This window comes from Syzygium oleosum, unplaced genomic scaffold, assembly GCF_021117445.2.
Source record: "Syzygium oleosum isolate NSW1041296 unplaced genomic scaffold, Sole_v2.1 Sole_v2.19, whole genome shotgun sequence".
NCBI lineage: Eukaryota > Viridiplantae > Streptophyta > Magnoliopsida > Myrtales > Myrtaceae > Syzygium > Syzygium oleosum.
Window position 1 is genome coordinate 1,163,445 of NW_026607503.1, and position 18,201 is coordinate 1,181,645.

Here is an 18,201-nt window from a genome sequence, read left to right on the forward strand (position 1 = left end):
TCTGGTTGTACACAGTGGCAAAGACGATTCCGGTGGCCCATACAGGAAGCAGCCGTATGATCGCCTTTAGCTCCTCCACTTGGGTGACGGTGCACAGCCTCCAGGGATTCACGGGTTCCTTAATGTGATTGGTTTGTGTTTCCACAGCAGCTTTGTCAAAGAAACTGAAGATTTAGAAAATGCAAAGAAACTAATTTTAGGACAAGTGAGCAGAAGGATTTCTTGAAATGTAAAGCATCCTAACATAATTATATTACGGGGAAAAATTGCTCATTGTGGAGGAAGAATTGAGCAGATATTTCACCTTCCAAATGGTGCAAATCTTGTATGAATAGATGCTAGCTCTGTTATATATTTTCACCATAGATATGGACACTTCACAAAACCTTGTGAATGGATTGGAGGCGTCAAGCGTGCTTTCAGTTTCAGATATCTCCGCATCGCGCATTGCCTTTGGACTAATTTTTGTTCTTTCACAATATCCACTATTTTATGCAGCACAAACTTTCAACAGAAATTCAGCAACCTTGTGAAGCCCATGAGAGGATGTAATGGAGTATTCAGCCGTACGCTGCTACGAGTGAGCGAGCCCAACTTCAGTGTATAAACATCTGGTTTGTCCCCATATTGGAGAGTAGCTAAGGCGTGCATGGATGATGTAAGATGGCGAAAATGTCTCACTGACATACAAAAGTTCAGCTCTTTAACGAGGCTTCATGCGATATCTGACTACATACCTACTCTTGGAAGGGCTTCCCCAATGCTCTCGTCTGGAATTTATTGGAGGAGGTTCTGGATAAAAGTAACAAATCGTCCTTCTCTTTCTTTTGCAACAATTGAGTTGATTTCCTAGTTCTTTAAGTTTCTCACAGATCTCAACCGTTCAACCAAAAACTGAGTTTCCTTCTGCCGATCTAAAGACTGCGCAAACTCACCTGGAGGCCCACCGTTAGATTTGACAGCTTCATACTACACTCATCTCTTCTCCGAAGGTTGAGGACTCATCTTGGGTCTGTAAGACGGCGTGTTTTCTGCACGTGCAAACCTCACTTGAAACAGCGAATGGGGACTACAATTTCCATTCACCATTATGGTTTTTGATCTTAGCTCCCATTTGAGAAACCAAAAGGACCCGATAGGTGCAGATACAAGTTAAATGGATGAAATGCTCCACTCCAACATTCGAAGATGATTCCACCGGCGGTAGCAGCACGAACAGTTCTAAGTCCCACATAGGGAAAGAGGCAAGAACATGGAAACAGGGCTACTCACAAAAGCATGAGGTCGACCGGAAAGAAAAGTTACGCAGCCATGTGGTGAGCACAGAGCGAACTATTCTTTCGCCTTTTACTAAAGAATACCGTGTGCTCGCCACAATCAGTGGCATACGCCTATTTTTGGAGGGGCTTCTTCAGCTGAGGGAGCTCCTAAAATAGAGTTCAAATTATGACTGGCTGTTCTTGATTGTCATTAAAACTTCACTATGTTTGACAGATTATGGAACCCTATAGCAATTTCCTACACTTGCAAACTTTGACATATTTCAAGTAACCTCGTGGATAATTTTACCTTAGAGCTGACATAATCTATCTTTCTCTGTGGCAAACGCCGATAGTGCACTGCCGAGCACCAAACGATCGGCCCACAGATGACTCTGGAGTTGCAAGAGTATAAACCACAGGAGACTTTGTTTGGACTTTTATACCTTCGTCTAAAAGTGGCAAAGCACCTGATGCCAATAACCAGAATCCTAGGAAATAGGAAGTCCTAAGTTGAAAAAAGGAGACACGTTTAACAGGGATCCACTCAAAAAAAATCCCAATCGGGTCATCTGCTAGAATCGGGTAGCCGTGTGGTGAGCATGGAGCGAACTATTCTTTTCTTTTGCCCTTTATGAGAGAGTACCGCTTCCGTGTGTTCACCGTAAGCGAGCAGCATCCTCCAATATTTTGGAGGGACTCTCTTAACCTTAGAGAACTCTCCTAGAGACAAAAGCGAAAAACTCGAATGCCCGAGCAAAATTTCTGATAGCTTCCTTCATCACAAAGATGCTTCACATTTAGTACTCAAAAAGCAGTTTGAATGCAACGTAATGCAAACTCCAGCATCTTGTCAAATATCAGTTTCTCTAAAGTTGGTTAAAGGTGACATCCATCACCGTCCTCCATCCAATTTTCAAGCTCTTAAAGTGGAGATAACATACGCATGTTCTCGTCAACTACTTCGGTAATACCTTCCGGCTTCCACATCTCTCTCTATTTTGGGCGTGCACTAGGGCCTGGTTAGCTTCAAATCGAACTTATCCTGGCACCCAATTCAGGCTTCGAGCATCCTTACTTCTTCATCGTAGCCATACCGGTCCGCGCCAGACCGTGGACTGCCTCACCCAAATCCTTTGCCCATTTCAAGTTCTCGCCACTTGTCCAATATGGAGAATACCAGGTTCTAGGCAGTAAGCAGGCAAGGCGTTCTTTTGCCACCACTATCTATTAAATATCAGTGCCGTATCAAAATCAGTATGCTGCCATCTCCGAACCGCCGACATGTTCTGTTTCGATGCTCTCTTATCTCAACTCCACTGGAGGTTTTCATGAGTCTTCCAAGTCCGCTATGGTTCTTCTTTTTGGCGAAGAGAAACCATGGAAAGGAGTCCCACACAGGGAGTTGGACAAGAATCACGGACCAGAGCAGGACACAAAGGAGGAGGCGATGCCATGGTGGAAAGCATACCTTTCTCGGCCTTTTGGCTAAGATCAAGTGTAGTATCTGTTCTTATCAGTTTAATATCTGATACGTGGGCCATCGGTCCACATGATATTAAATTCATTTTTCTAGGGGGAGAGGCCACCACGGTAGCTTGCTATTGGGCTTCTCAAGCGTCGCTCGGGCGTTGCACTGCAGCCCTTGCCTGGCGCACCCCACCCAAGCCCAGTATAAATATGTTTGCTTAACAAGTTATCACCTAGTACTATAACTTCTGTTTATTCTGCACTTCTGATACTCTGATGAAGGCTTGAAAGAGAAAGATCCAGTGGGTCGAAGTTGGAAGTCTCCTCTTGACGTGCAAGAACACAAAAACATTCTAGTCGTTTGTTGGGTCGGACTCCTGCCTCAAACATTTGATCAACCATGACACTGCCCGCCACTTGACAGTTGTTACTACATGAACTCAACTTACATTAAAGCATAGAAAAGGCTGCGCAACTAGGACTGCTGGGAAAGCAATCCAACGTGAAAAGCATTGAGAGAGAATAGATTGCATTATGCTTTTACTCACTTCCATTTTGATTCTTACATTATACAAGTAGAGCTTTCTGAAGCTTTGATTGATTGTTATAGTAGAAACTGGCAGTAGAAACCGTGCAGAAGAAACTGGAATGCATGTCCACGTCGTAAATTTGAACTTTAGACAGATTTTTCAAAGGAAAAGCCTTTTACGGGTGCACACTAATCGAGGATTTCAGCCCACTGGCTTGGCTTATGTTTTCTTCTTCAGTTCCAATCCCAGGATTTCAGCACTGGCAATTTGAATCTCTCGTGACACAGTTAATATTGAGTCTGCCATGATTTTTGGCTCAGCGATTATCCCATCAATTGCCACCTTCTTCAACTCAAGTCTGCTAACAACTTTGGCTCACCAAGATTGGAGCTGAGAATTTGTTCATCAATTTGTTGCACAACCGACGAATTGGAATCTATCTGAGACAGCAAATCCCCTCCTCTCCTCTTCAGCTCACTCAACTCTTTCTTAACAGACAAATACTTGTCCTTCTTGGCCTGAAGATCTCCAAAAAATATGTGAGCCTGCTCACCAATCCAGGATTTCTTCGACCAACATTTACTTGAGCAGTTTATCAACAGTCACGATGGGATCACTTGTGAGCTTATCTACCGGAAAACATATCTCTTCCGGGTTCTCTGAGGACAGCAAGTATGAGAAATCTAGGGCAAGAATGGAAAAAAGCTTCTTGCAATAAGTAGACATTTCCTCGGCCCAATCAGAACTTGCATAAGTCGAAGGAATTGACGCATGAGCTTCTCATCATGCTGAGAAAGAAAATGTTTCAAAGACTCCACATAGTCATCAACATTGTCAGAATTGAGCCTGAAGTACCTGGACTTCTCCGACATCTTGCGTCTCGAAAGCATTGGAAGCATAGCAACTAGAAACAATACTTTGGTCAGGAGCAATGTCCTCACGCTCCTTTTCAGAGTCAGAGCCATATTTTGAGTAGTCACTCGTATCACTTGCACTATCATCCTTTAGATAACACAAGTCTAATACAGACTCTTCAATTCCGGTGTTGGCTAGAGCTGGCATTTTGTAAGATCGTCGAGTTCTGGGCCTAGAGAACTGCTGAAATGCTCTATTGTCAAAATTTCCAACAAAGTCCGACGTATTTGGCAGAGAATCAAGTGTGAGTTGAAACCTAATCAAGGGGAACAGAAGATTTCAGCCACATGTTTAATCTGTCAATGTGCAACAAGGAAAAACTGCAACAGAAGGCAGGGAACGATCTCTACACCTTCATATTCATGATTTCATAGAAATGGAAACTGCTTGAGGGAGATTCTAAGATGATTAGAGGACAACTAGGCCAGTGAGCAACGTAAAATCAGTTGTATGTCTGTAAATATTCAAATGTCCCATAAGGCCCTTAATGCCGCGTCGCTAGTGCAGCGCACATGCTTTCCTTGCGGTGGTTTGTGATACTGCAGATGTTGTTTCACCTTCCAAATGATGCAAATCTTGTTTGGATATGTGCTAGCTAGGTTATCTCTACACACCATGGATATGGACAAATCACAAAAACTTGTGAATGGACTGGAGCCGTCAAGTTTGCTTCCAGTTTCAGACATCTCCACGTTCTGCAGTGTCTTTGGACTACTCTTTTGTTGACGGAGCACAAACCTTCAACAGGAATTTAGCAAACTTATTTATGGCCCCTGAATATCAAGCAGTGAAGTCCATGGGAGGATGTAGAGGAGTATTTAGTTTTTATTTGCCAAACATTAAAATTTGGAGACTACACTGCAAGCCTGCAATGGGTGAGCAATCCCAACTTCAGCATATAAACATCAGGTTTGTGCCCATATTGGAGTAGCTAAGGCGTGTACAGATGATGTATGACGGCGAAAGTGTCTCACTGACGTACAAAAGTTCAGCTCTTTAACCAGGCGTCATGCGAATTTGATTCTATCTGACTACATACCCACTCTCGGAGGCCTTCCCCAAAACTCTTGTCTGGGATTTATTGGAGGAGGTTCTGGATAAGAGCAACAAGTCGTCCTCCTCTTACTTTTCCCAACGATTCAGTCTATTTCCTAGTTATTTAAGGTTCTCACAAATCTCAACCGTTCAACTGGAAACTGAGTCTTCTTATGCTGATCTAAAGACTGCGCATACTCGCCTGAAGGCCCACCATTAGATTTGACAGTTTCATACGCCACTCATCTCTTCTCTGAAGGTTGAGGACTCATCTTGGGTCTGTAAGACGTCGTGTTTTCTGCATGCGCAAACCTCACTCGAGATGGCAAATGGGGACTACCATTTCGATTCACCACCATGGTTTCTGATCTTAGCTCTCATTTGAGAAACCAAAAAGGACCCATTAGGTGCTGATATTAAGTTAAACGGATGAAATGCTCCACTCCAATATTCCAACCAGCGGTAGCAGCACGGACAGTTCTAACGTCCCACACAGTAAAAGAGGCAAGAACACGGCAGCAAGACCAGTCAGAAAAATAGGAGGTCGCCCACAAGGAAGAGTCACGCAGCCATGTGGTGAGCACAGAGCGAACTATTCTCTCGCCTTTTACTAAAGAATACCGTGTGCTCGCCACAATCAGTGGCATACACCTATTTTTGGAGGGGTTCCTTCAACTGAGGGAGCTCCTAAAATAGAGTTCAAAATATGACTGTTCTTTGTAGTCATTGAAACCTGCACTGTGTTTGACAGTTTATGGAACCCTTACTTTGCAAGCGGTGAAAGCAATTTCAACACTTAATTCTGCAAGCTTTGACATATTCAAGTTACCTATTTCTGTTGAGCTTCGACCATGGAAAGGCTGATATCATCTTAACTTTCTCTGTGGCAAATGCCGGTAATGCACCGCCGAGCACAAAAGGATCAGCCCACAGATGACTCTGAGAGTTGCAAGAGCATAAACCACATAAGAGACTTTGTTTGGACTTGTACCTTCGTCTAAAAGTAGCCAAACACCTGATGCCAATAATCAGAATCCTAGGAAATAGGAAGTCCTAAGTTGAAAGGAGAAGAGACACGTTTGACAGGGATCTGCTCGAAAAAATCCCAATCAGGTCATCTGCCAGAATCGGGCGGCCGTGTGGTGAGCACGGAGTGACCTGTTCTTTTCTTTTGCCTTTGATGAGAGAGTACCGTTTCCGTGTGTTCACTGTAAGTTAGTGGCGTCCTCGATTATTTTGGAGGGACTCTCTTAACCTTAGGGAACTCTCCTAGAGACAGAAGCAAAAAACACAAATGCTGGAGCAAAATTTCAGATAGCTTCCTTCATCACAAAGATGCTTCACATTTAGTTCTCAAAAAGCAGTTTGAATGCAACGTAATGCAAACTCCAGCATCTTGTCAAATATCAGTTTCTCTAAAATTGGTTAAATGTGACATCCATCACCGTCCTCCATCCAATCTTCAAGCTCTTACAAGTGGAGATAACAACACGTATGTTCTCCTCAACTACTTCGGTAATGCCTTCCGGCTTCCACATCTCTCTCTCTCTCTCTCTCTTATGGGCGCGCACTAGGGACTGGTTAGCTTTAAATCGAACTTATCCTGGCACCCAGTTCATGCTTCGAGCATCCTTACTTCTTCGTCGTTTAATGCCATACCAGTCCACGCCAGACCGTGGACTGCCTCACCCAAATCTTTTTGCCCATTTCGAGTTCTCGTCACTTGTCCAATATGGAGAATGCCAGGCACTGGTGGTTTTCATGAGTCGTCCAAGTCAGCTATGGTTCTTCTTCATTTTGCGAAGGGAAACCATGAAAAGGAGTCCCACATGGGGAATTCGAAAAGAATCACATACCAGAACAGGACACAAAGGAGGAGGCTAGGCAACGTTCCAAAGCATACCTTTCTCGGCCTTTTGGCTAAGATCAAGTGTAGTATCTGTTCTTATCAGTTTAATATCTGATACGTGGGCCATCGGTCCACATGATATTAAATTAATTTGTCTAGGGGGAGAGGCCGCCACAGTGGCTTGCTACTGGGCCTCTCGCGCGTCGCTCGGGAGTTGCACTTCAGCCCTTGCCTGGCGCACCCCACCCAAGCCCAGTCGAAGTAAATTTGCTTCTCCAGTATTGTGTTAGCGTGTCATAATCACTTTCGTTTATTTTTGTACTTTGTTTAATTGACACATATTTTTTGGTTTTCTACTTGGTACGCGAAGACGATGCTTTTGTGTTGCTTAACTAGTCCGCAAAGCTCTCGGGTGCGGTCTCCGACTCTCTGCCTCTCTGTGTTGCTGAAAAACTATTGGGTTGTAGCTGTTGGAAGCCAAGCAAACATCATTCCTGAAGCGAAGAATCCAAAAGACAATGGTGATCTGTCAGTGTTTCTCGGGTTTATCTGTGCTAAGTGGTCCCGTTCTATTATACACTGAGCATTGGAGTCTTTTTATGATGGTGAATGTTCCACAAATTCATGGCTCCTTGTCAAAAAGCCCACCCTAGTTCTTCTTATGAAACGTACCACATTGGATGAAAGGCAAGAACATGGGCAGCAAGGCCAGTCACAAAAGACGAGGTTGTAAAATTGGGCAAATCACGCAGCCATGTGATGAGCACAGAGCAAACTATTCTTTCGCTCTTTACTAAAGAATACCGTGTGCTCGTCACAACTAGTGGCATACGCCCGTTTTTGAAGGGGCTTCCTCAACTGATTTTTTCTTAGCCCCTTAAAACATGTCTCGCTTAGCAACTGTCTCCTAACGACAATCAATTAGCTTCAGATATTGAACTAGCTGAACTTAGCTATACAAAAGAAACTAGCTGAACTTAGCTATGCAAAAGATTCCACCCTGAGATAACAATAATGCTCACAATTCATTCCAAGTTTTACTGTTTTATGGAATCAGTTCCTTGAGAGCACCGCCCCGCTATTGAATTAGTCTCAAGTCTAATCATTTTTCAAGCGATACTCATTTGACCGACGTCAGAACCCGAACACTGCACTGCTGATCGCCAAATCATACCCTCTTGACTAACAGGCTATATGTGACCACTTCGAGTTGTAGGAGCTTAGAACAGAGAGCCTGTTTATGGAGTTTTCCCTTGCTGAAGAGTAGCCAACACCTGTGGCAATGTCGGGGCTCAGAGGAAGAGAAGTATGTGACTATCTCCATATGTTCATTAAAGAATCGTGACCGTGCGCTCGCAATCCTTGTAACTCTCAAATTCGAAAACTGGACTGTTAGCTTCCAACCAACGTTATCAATGGACCAGTTCAGGCTTCAAAATGCAGAACATATGGAGCAAATGTTTCTTGCATCTGCTGTCCTAATTAAAGAAAAAATGAACCAACTCCAGTTCAGTTTAGTCGGCCGGCATAGCCATATGTACAGAGTAGTATTTTAGCATCTCTTGGGCTCTCTCGCATGGGTAACAACGAAAGAGCAGGAGTAATAGGACCATAGATTCTTGCTTCACACCAAGCCTTGCGTTTCTAGTTTTCGAGTTTTCCCTCTGTTCTCTGCCTCATCGTAAGTAAATGGATTGGTGTTCCATTGCCGCCAACAGACAACACACAGATCGATTGCTTTTCTAAGCCAAGTGACTGCATAATCTTTCTTGTAAGTCCCACCCATCGGTGGCCGCGTTGGTTTGCGCTCAGTTCCTTTCGCGAGAGGTCCTGGGTTCAAACTCGCTCATCGGTGATTTAAGTGGGGGTCGTGGCGGTGGGATGCTGCGCTAGCCCCCCTCGAGGACTAGTCGGGCATCACCGCTGGTTTGAGCCCTAGCTCGCCGGCTGCGCGGACACCTCGGTTATCAAAAAAAAATAAAAAATAAAAAAAAATCTTTCTTGTAAGGATTGGATTAGAACTCTGAACCAAAATCAGTACGCTGCCATATACAACCCCATGAGATTGTTCTGTTTCAATCCTCTCTCGATCTCAAACTCCACTGGAGGTTTTCGTGAAACGGTGAGACTGTCCCACACAGGGAATGCGAAAAGCATGACGGACCAGAGCAGGACACAAAGGAGGAGGCTAGGCAACGTTCCAAGCATACCTTTCTCGGCCTTTTGGCTAAGATCAAGTGTAGTATCTGTTCTTATCAGTTTAATATCTGATACGTGGGCCATCAGTCCACATGATATTAAATTAATTTCTCTCGGGGGAGAGGCCACCACGGTAGCTTGCTACTAGGCTTCTCAAGCGTTGCTCGGGCATTGCACTGCAGCCCATGCCTGGCGCACCCCACCCAAGCCCAGTCGAAATAAATTCGGTTCACCAGTATTCGCTTATTGTTGTTATCACTAGTGTTTATTTCTGCTCTTTGTTTGGGTGGAACGTATTTTTGGTTTGCCAGTTTTTAGAATTGGGGGCCTTGCATCCTCAAAGCAAGAGCCAACGAGTAGCTGTTGTTCATTTCTGACAAAAATGGCCCACGTTGGGGAGAAGTAGACGATGCTTCTGATAGGAGGAAATATCCTCTAAACTGATTCAAGGCTTGAACATGCACAATGTCTACTCGTGCAACAACATAAAAGACATTGCGATCGTTTGTTTCGTGTCGCCGTTTGTCGGGTCTCCCCAGGACTCCTGCCTCAAACATTTGATCCGACGTGACACTGCCCACCACTGAATGAATAATTGTTACTGAATGAACCCAACTTACATTGAGCATAGAAAAAGCTGAGCAACAAGGACCGAAGGAAAAACAATTTTTGCACGGGACTTCAGCGCAATCTGACGTGAAAAGCAAACGCGAGAAAATAGATTGCGCTATACTTTTACTTTCACTTCCATTTTGATTCTTAGATTACACAATGACACAACGAAGCAATTGGTAACCAGTTGTTTTTTCATACACACAACAGAAAGTAGAAACATGTACTTCACTTCAAGCAGGCCATTCTTTAGCTTGAACCGGCGAAGCAGATGCCGATCAAGACATCTGTTTAAGTCACGCTCCAAACTGAGGTCGCTGTGGAAACAAGTTTTTGGGCTGGAAGAGACCTGCACTTTCAGCGGAGCGTCCCCACCGCCCTCTTATACGTGTACCACCTCGCTACCAAGAGAAAAGCTCCCAAGTTGATCACGCTGAGGACCGCCAAAAGCCAAAAGAAGTAATGGAGGTGACCGCGGTTCAGATTGTCTGGAATCCATCCCAGTTTCCCGTGTCTTGTACTAATAGTTGTGACAATAGTCACAAGGAGCGAGCTCAAGTAGTTTCCGAGTGCATTCGTGGTGAGCTGGAGAGCAGAGCACATGCTCCTCATGGCATCGGGCGCTTGCTCGTAGAAAAACTCCAATTGCCCAATGAATGTGAACACTTCTGCACAACCGATGAGGAAGTACTGGGGGACCTGCCAGAATATTGACATCGGTACGTACGTGGAATCATAGTAGCCATGCCTCCTTACCATCTTGAGTCTAACGACCTCTAGTATTGCTGCCGATATCATGGCGAAGATGGATATGAAGAGGCCAATCCCCATTCTCTGCAGTTGGGTCAGACCGCTTTTGTGACCCGTGAATCTCCTTGCCACTGGAACAATGATGCGGTCGTATACAGGGACCCAGAATAGGACGCTGAGGGTGTCAAAGATAGAGAGAGAGGCTGCTGGAATTTTGAAGCTAGAATTTCCAACGTAAGGGTCCATAGTAGAGCCTTGTAAAACAAACAAGGTACCCATCTGGTTGTACACAGTGGCAAAGACGATTCCGGTGGCCCATACAGGAAGCAGCCGTATGATCGCCTTTAGCTCCTCCACTTGGGTGATGGTGCACAGCCTCCATGGATTCACGGGTTCCTTAATGTGATCGGTTTGTGTTTCCACAGCAGCTTTGTCAAAGAAACTGCAGATTTAGAGAATGAAAAGAAACTAATGTTAGGACAAGCGAGTGTGCTCAGGGATATCTTGAAATGTAAAGCATCCTAGCATTATTAAAATGAAATGGTTCAACTCATAAAGTAGAGCAAATGCAGAAATAAAAATTTCACCACTATAAATTTGATGAAGATAGCAAATCTCTTGAGGATCAGAGTTGATCTTAGGATTTGTATCCTAACTGTCTCACATAAACAGCAGTATAACCTTGGAACTAACAATCATGCAATTGATCCAATATGTGCTGCACGATTAAGAGATATATTGGGATTGCTCACTTTCAACCAACTCAAGTGACTGACTAATTTAACCTGAATGAATTGAGGAATCCTGATCTAAGAAAGGTTGAACAGAGTAATCACGCAGATGCAATTTGAAGCACTAACCTCAAATCTTGGGTATGATCAAGCTTGCGGCTTCCTTTGATTACAGACTCGGCGTCCGCAGTCTCATACAGGAGAGACTTGTCAGCTGGTACTTCCACTCGATATTTTCTGAAGGATGCCACCACCACTTGACAGAGACGCGTGAGGGGGCTCCCTCCAGGCTTTTGGTTACGATAAAGGCGAGTGCCCGAAAAGAAAGTACATACTGCAATTGCCATAGCAGCTGCTGGAATGCCGAAACCCAATCCCCAACCCACATTGTCTTGTATATAGACCAAAACAGAGGACGCAATGAGTGCGCCTATATTGATTGAGAAATAAAACCAGTTGAAGAAAGAACCCTTGCGTTTCTTTTCAGCCTCATCAGCATCATCAAATTGATCAGCTCCGTAGGATGAGACACAAGGCTTGATCCCTCCAGTCCCCAGGGCTATGAGATAGAGTGCTATAAAGCACACTGCGCTTTGGATATTCGTAGCGTGGCAATTATCTTTCCCTGTACAGGTTGGCTTTAGTCCCGTGACTGATGCCGAGAGCGTCAGCAGTGTCATCCCCTGTGTATAATGATATAATAAGTAAGGCTTGCCGAATCTTGATCGATTGTTAGAGTATGCTATCAGTACTGGTCGGTAAGCTGAATTTGTGAATGTTCAACAAAGAATGCGGAACCCCTCATTTGTGCAGCACAAACTGCGCAGGTTGATTATCAAGTACTCAGATGAGGAAAAATATGTAAATGCGACTTACAAGAACATAGATAATCGAGAAGCATGCTATAGTCCAATATCTCCCTAGATAGGCATCGGCGAAAAAAGCTCCAATCAAAGGAGTGATGTAGCACGTTCCTCCCCAGTTCGTAACATTGTTAGAAGCGGTTGTACTGTGTTGATGTAAGCGGTTCTTGAAGTAAAGCACCAGATTGGTGCTCATGCCATAGTATGCCAGCCTTTCACAACATTCATTGCCTACGGATAAGATATAGATACCATAAGCATCTTCTTTCTGTGAATAAGGTTCAATAAAGCTCTTTTAAGGAAGTGGTTGTGTGAAGTACCTAGAATAAAGGGGCAGGCCTTCCATGTTCCAGTTTTCTTTTTGTTGGCAGGGTTGCCTTTGTAGTCCACCGTTCCATCTTTCGTGTAAACATCTTCTTCCCCCATGGGTTTTGGCAATTCTCGTCTCTGCTTTGATTTGTCTCAATTTGGATTCTCGACAATGGTTGCAGAAGCTATAATGTCTTCAGGCTGCAATAGAGAAGCGCGATTCACATAAATCGTTTCTGCCTTCATTTCTCTACAAAGGCGAAATCTCCAAGGTTCCATTTGTGAAAGAGCGACAAATCGAGAACTGTGGTCAGGTTCGCCATTTCAAATTTCACTAAGTGAATGGAAATTCATGCTCTTTTTAAGGTGGATTTGCGAAGTCAAATTTTTTTCTTTTCCAGTCTATCACACCAGCTCATATATCACTTAATCTCGATTCTAATCTTGGAAATGGACCCGCGAACGGCACCATCTCTCATGAAACAAACAGCAAAGTTCTACAACTTCAGAGGCAGATCCGGAAGAATGCAATAGTTATTCCAATCCAATTCAGCATAACAAAATAACTAACTAAGCCAAACATAGTCATGAGTTGGGCCTGCATAAATCAGAGTAAAAGTAAATAATACCACGAGAATCTTCAATATCAATATCACACTTCGGCGAGCGAGCGAGCGAGCTCGAATTGCTCGATATTAGCAGCCGAACTCCCGATGCTTGTGACTAGCATCTATGGCCACATAAAGGGACGATGAAGGTCATACCCTCTAATTTGACTTTCTAAACATTGGTGGATTGGACTAATGAAGCACAGTCCGGTCAGCACAAGCATTGTGGATCTTTTACTTTTCTTTCAGAGTTGCAGAGCGAAGGAACTTCCGTATGATCACGAAAGTCGGCTAATCAAGAGTGCGCCCACACAGTTCATCCCGCTGGTTCAACGCAATTACAGTGATCAGCTCAAGATGTGGTCGGAAACGACACACGAGCGTCCACAGAACTCAAGAGCTCAAGAAACCGGGAAGTCAACCCACGAGTTTTGACCGACCGCGAGTGACGCAAAACAGCGCAGCTCATTGCTTACGGGACCAGCAACTCTCGACTGAACAGCTCACCGGAAAGAGAGAACGGCGAAACAGAAAAAAAAACCTGAAACGCTTTGCTGGCGAGGTGGTCATCGTCTCCAGCTCAAAGCGAAACATAGATAATGGAGCAGGCCCATGGAGACCTCAAGCTTTACCTGCGGTCGTCGGCTCCGTCGCGATGCTGGGTGCTCCGAGAGGGAGGAGGAATGCGCATCGGCGGCGACCGGAGACTCTCCTGCGACGGAGGAAGTGAACAAGACGGCGGTCGTCTCGAATCGCCACCGGCATCCGGAACGAGGGGAGCTTTATAAAGCTCGCACCGTGTTACTCAGGCAGTCAGCTATGCTTCCCAAGCAAATGGCACTTTTCGCAATTGTCTTTCCATTTTTCCATATCTTCTCTTCTTTTTATTATCATTTCTTTTTCTGCGGGTTTATAAAATTTGTAATATAAGGTCAATCTAAGCCAATCGCTCGCGTCTCCGTGACGGTTCGGTACCGTTGACGGCGACCGTCTTCTCAGGACTTTGGGAAGCTTAGGATGGACCTGTAAAACAGCTGTTTAGGGATGAATCTTTTGGACTGATACTGATTTTATAAATTTATTATTATTATTATTATTATTATATTGCATCGTGTGAACCCAAGAAGTTATGAGCAAATGATGATAACTGAGAACGATGATTTGCCGCGAGACTTGGACGGCTAAAGGTACCAAAATATCATGCTCGTCCTTGTCACTGTCATCATTTCGGATTCCGATTCCAATTCCAATTCCAATTCGCTTTCTTGCCAAAAAACAAGCCCCGAGAAAAACGGAACCCGGTTCCACTCCCTCGAATCATTTATTAATGTTATGGATGGACCAGTAAAACAGCTGATCTAGCCGATGGTTTGAGAACGACTCGTGCTCAAACGCCAGTACGATACGATAGGATACAATTCATGTTCATCACGGACGTGAGGTTCACATTCCATTCAGATCTATATATGAGCCGCACTACGAATGCATGCACAATTCGTGTGTTCGGCGTACGACGAGAGAGGCGATAACTTAAATGGCTGCTCTGTTATATGTTGGTTTTTTTTTTTTTTCCCTTGGTTGAGTAGTCAAGGGAAATCATTGTGAAATCAGTATAATTACCACAGCTTGCGAGGAGGAGCTTTTCGACGACATGGTTGGACTGAGTCGTGCCCTTTGCCTTACCGGTTTTTTCTCTTTTGGCTCCTTTCGTCGATTGGGGTAATCATCGACAGAGAACACTGAAAGCTGCCGATATCAGCAGCGAGGCCTTGATCCGGGGGGTAGAGCGTGAAAACGGGCATGGACCAAACCAATCTCGGTGGAGCTTCGAATCGTCCATGAAAGCGACGAGGGCAGACCAGACGACGAAGGAGCGGTCAGCGAGCGTGGGGGGGCGTTCCGTTCGGACTGTCTCCGGGGATTGAGGATGATGGCGTTCAGACAGGCGAAAACGATGTCTCGACGGGCTTGTTCACCTCTCTCATCTGGTCTCTGTCAAATTTAGTAATATGTTCGTAACTTGGAAAATGATGTCGGAAATTCTCCGAATCATCTTTCGGCTTAACACCTTAGTCGCAATACATCGATTCATTCGTAAATTCGATCAATGTAGATATTTTGTGTGATTAGACTAGTCCAATCGTATTTTTCTTGAATATTCAACCGAGCAAAAGGCCAAGGGAGTCGGCGGAATTGGAGCTCGCGGCCGTGATGTTGATGTGGGGGTGTGTTTTTCTCGTGTGGGTTAGACTATCTTGCAAGGTAAGAGTGGTTAGAAAAAGATGTAATTAAATATTAATGCGATTTAATTAGTGGGGGCTTCGCTCGAACCATTGAGGCCTCTTACTTTTCGAAGGCTCACACAAAGCCTAGCTCAGCTCCGTGTCACGGACCGGATTCTCCCGTACTCACATATCCTTGTGAGTGGAGTTGCGTGGCATTGGAGTGAAGAGTAAGTAATGCGGAAGGGATGATACAACTAATTTATAGGAGTAGCATCAATGCGTTTTTGTTAGGAGTTTTAGGACAAAACGATTATAACTCCGAGGAGCTTTGAGGTGGGGTTGGCTTCTCGTGCACAAACTGATCGGGAACTGATGCCGCTCTCCTAATGAGATTATGGTAGGCCGAAAAAAGTTGTTGTGTCGAATTGTTCCGTGTATCTAGCTCGAGAAACTGGATGCCCGAGCTAAATTGGATATGGTACGATCCGATACAAAAATGTTATTCACTATACTATTTTTAGGAACAACTATAGAAGGAAGGTTGGTCTGGTGTTCTCGACTCACTAGGCACCGGCTATTCCGTAACCATGAATCGGCTGGCCATTGACATCTGCCTGTTGATTAGGTTTGGCTATGGCTTGGGCTTTCACTGCAACTTCATCTTTTGATTATACACCCCGTTTGGTTACAATGATAGAATAAGGTTGTAAGGTAATGGCTGTTATGCCGTAATGTAATAAAGTCGAAAGCTGTAATTTACATTGTTTGGTTTGAGTAATGTGATACATATTACATCATTTGGCTTCTTGAATAACATACATAATAAGGAGAGGATAGCATCAGAATTTCCAAAATGTCTCTGAAATCAGAATCAGAGGGAGTGTATGATTCATGAGTTTAATACCCATATAAATTAGTAGATATATGATTTATCATACCAAATGTCTATTTATATTATAGCAATTTGTATGTAATTATAATGAAAAGTAAGCACATATCATGTGATTACATTAAAGTAAATATTATATTACAGTAATTATCACCTTTATAACCAATCTTGAGGATAATACATAACTTTAATATGTGTATATCATATATTATATGATAATTAAGTTATGAATAAGATTTAAATCTAAACATATGGTATGCGATTAAATCAAAGTACATATTGTTTAATATTATATAATTAATAGTATGTCTGGAATAATAATTATATAACAATATGAGCATTTATTAGTATAATTAATAATCAACATAATCATTATACTATGAATGACTAAAAATTTAGATAATCGTACCTAATAGGGAGCAATTAATATTATGCTAATTATTATCTTATGAATATAGTTTAATAAAATAATAACAATTAGGAACTATCTAGAGAACATTATTGTTTATTACATCAATAACTTAGCTATTATGTTTTTTTATTACCTGTATGATATTTGATTAAGTCAAAAACCTATAATTGATGTTGTCATCATATTATCAATAAAAATTTCAATGATAAATAATAATCTTGCATTGTTAAAGTGAGTGAAAAGAAAAGACAAAGATATTATGGGAATAATTATTACAGTCTGGCAGGAATAGCTATTCCTTTAGGGAGGTTCATGTAGAAAATAAGTTGTAATAAGGATTACGATGTAATGTGTGACACTCCAGAACGTCATGCGCGACACGTGTCTCTTATGGTTATTAAGCTTTATTAATAATGAGGTAAGCGGAAGTTAAATGATCATTTCTTAACCATGAAAATCACACAAATATAGTTAAAGTACTTGTGCTTCTTTATTTACATTACTTATCTGATTTACAACTCCATTTCATCACAAAAACAAAAGTCTAGGTAGGTCGAGGTAGCCTATCTCCATACTATTCAAAAGCCTGCCTGTACAAAGGACTAATGATGTCATGGATCAATAACTTCATTCTCCGTTGCGTGACCATCGTCATCAATGTCGAAGCCCCTCAACGGACCAACTAACTTGCCGTCAAGTTTGTAGTACCATGCAACGAATCGATAGGGAACCTGCTCCATAAGACCCACGTCGATCCACATAGTAGAACTACATGTGGTATATAGTACTTCAAACTCAGGCACAAACACAATTTCCCGAACATTCCCAAGGCATCCCGACCAACGGGACATCTCAACTCCCGAGGTATCTCGGTACACCCTCCGAGGCATCCAACCTATAGGGCATCCCGACACATGGGGCATCGTCATTGTTGATTTGTGGATAACGGAAAATATATTATTCTCATGCAAGCCATGATAAATAAGTATTTGCATGCATATACTCACCATCTTTTTTACATCATATATTCCTTAAAGCAATGAAATGCATTATTCAAGCAATAAGTACGAAATAATATGTGATCAGACTCAAAAGGTTAAAAATTTACTCAAGTTCATAAAGTAAATCTACTCGATTCATAAGGTAAATCTATTCAAATTTAGAAAGTAAATATACTCAAATTTAGGAAGTAAACATATTTTGGTTTAAAAGTAAAATCTGTTCAGATTCAGAAATAAGTATGTCCAGATTCAGATTTAGAAATAGATATATCCAAATTTAGAGAGTAAAATCTACTTTGATTCAAAAATAGGTACATATAGATTTTGAGAGTAAAATTTACTTAGGTTCAGAAATAGATATATACAGATTTTAAGAGTAAAATCTATTCGGGTTGAAAAATAGATATATACAGATTTTGAGAGTAAAATCTACTCGGTTCAGAAAATACACATCTAGATTTTGAGAGTAAAATTTACTCGGTTAAAAAAATACATATATCCAAATTTAATGAGTAAAGTCTACTCGAGTTTAGAAATATATATA

At 42.7% G+C, this 18,201-nt stretch overlaps 1 protein-coding gene, 1 long non-coding RNA gene and 6 other non-coding genes across 10 annotated transcripts; 7 read left to right on the forward strand and 1 right to left on the reverse strand.

Annotated features, from left to right (window-relative positions):
- The first annotated feature begins 1,307 nt into the window (after positions 1–1,307).
- Positions 1,308–1,425, forward strand: LOC130140565 (U5 spliceosomal RNA). Its single transcript, XR_008818540.1, has one exon. It is a non-coding gene; the product is annotated as a U5 spliceosomal RNA (small nuclear RNA).
- A 1,301-nt stretch (positions 1,426–2,726) lies between these two features.
- LOC115670564 (U2 spliceosomal RNA) lies at positions 2,727–2,922 on the forward strand. The gene has a single exon (XR_008818529.1). It is a non-coding gene; the product is annotated as a U2 spliceosomal RNA (small nuclear RNA).
- Positions 2,923–5,776: 2,854 nt separating this feature from the next.
- LOC115670571 (U5 spliceosomal RNA) lies at positions 5,777–5,894 on the forward strand. Its single transcript, XR_004004516.1, has one exon. It is a non-coding gene; the product is annotated as a U5 spliceosomal RNA (small nuclear RNA).
- Positions 5,895–6,776: 882 nt separating this feature from the next.
- Positions 6,777–8,092, forward strand: LOC130140514 (uncharacterized). The gene is made up of 2 exons (XR_008818503.1): positions 6,777–7,319; positions 7,429–8,092. It is a non-coding gene; the product is annotated as an uncharacterized LOC130140514 (long non-coding RNA).
- On the forward strand, positions 7,109–7,304 carry LOC115670574 (U2 spliceosomal RNA). The gene has a single exon (XR_004004518.1). It is a non-coding gene; the product is annotated as a U2 spliceosomal RNA (small nuclear RNA).
- Positions 7,809–7,923, forward strand: LOC115670572 (U5 spliceosomal RNA). The gene has a single exon (XR_004004517.1). It is a non-coding gene; the product is annotated as a U5 spliceosomal RNA (small nuclear RNA).
- A 1,172-nt stretch (positions 8,093–9,264) lies between the features above and the next one.
- Positions 9,265–9,460, forward strand: LOC115670577 (U2 spliceosomal RNA). The gene has a single exon (XR_004004521.1). It is a non-coding gene; the product is annotated as a U2 spliceosomal RNA (small nuclear RNA).
- Positions 9,461–9,979: 519 nt separating this feature from the next.
- Positions 9,980–13,992, reverse strand: LOC115670399 (protein NRT1/ PTR FAMILY 8.1-like). 3 transcript variants are annotated; one of them, XM_056320079.1, is made up of 6 exons: positions 13,763–13,992; positions 13,369–13,454; positions 12,534–12,723; positions 12,227–12,444; positions 11,480–12,033; positions 9,980–11,061 (listed from the first exon to the last, which is right to left on the reverse strand). In XM_056320079.1, exons 3-6 carry the CDS (start codon positions 12,637–12,639, stop codon positions 10,227–10,229), a joined length of 1,713 nt encoding a protein of 570 aa, XP_056176054.1. In that variant the 5' UTR covers positions 12,640–12,723; positions 13,369–13,454; positions 13,763–13,992; the 3' UTR covers positions 9,980–10,226. The 3 variants fall into 3 exon arrangements, with proteins under 3 accessions (XP_056176054.1, XP_030447506.1, XP_030447507.1); XM_030591646.2 differs by lacking the exon at positions 13,369–13,454 and having other exon boundaries at positions 13,763–13,991; XM_030591647.2 differs by lacking the exons at positions 13,369–13,454; positions 13,763–13,992 and adding an exon at positions 13,152–13,350.
- Between the last annotated feature and the right edge of the window lie 4,209 nt (positions 13,993–18,201).

Bases quoted from the DNA above. Each gene is read 5' to 3' on its own strand.
- LOC115670399 (XM_056320079.1), bottom strand. From the start codon at position 12,639: ATGGGGGAAGAAGATGTTTACACGAAAGATGGAACGGTGGACTACAAA. The intron at 12,445-12,533 runs GTACTTCACACA...TCTTATCCGTAG, and splicing joins GGCCTGCCCCTTTATTCTAG to GCAATGAATGTTGTGAAAGG. The intron at 11,062-11,479 runs GTTAGTGCTTCA...CTAAATCTGCAG, and splicing joins GATCATACCCAAGATTTGAG to TTTCTTTGACAAAGCTGCTG.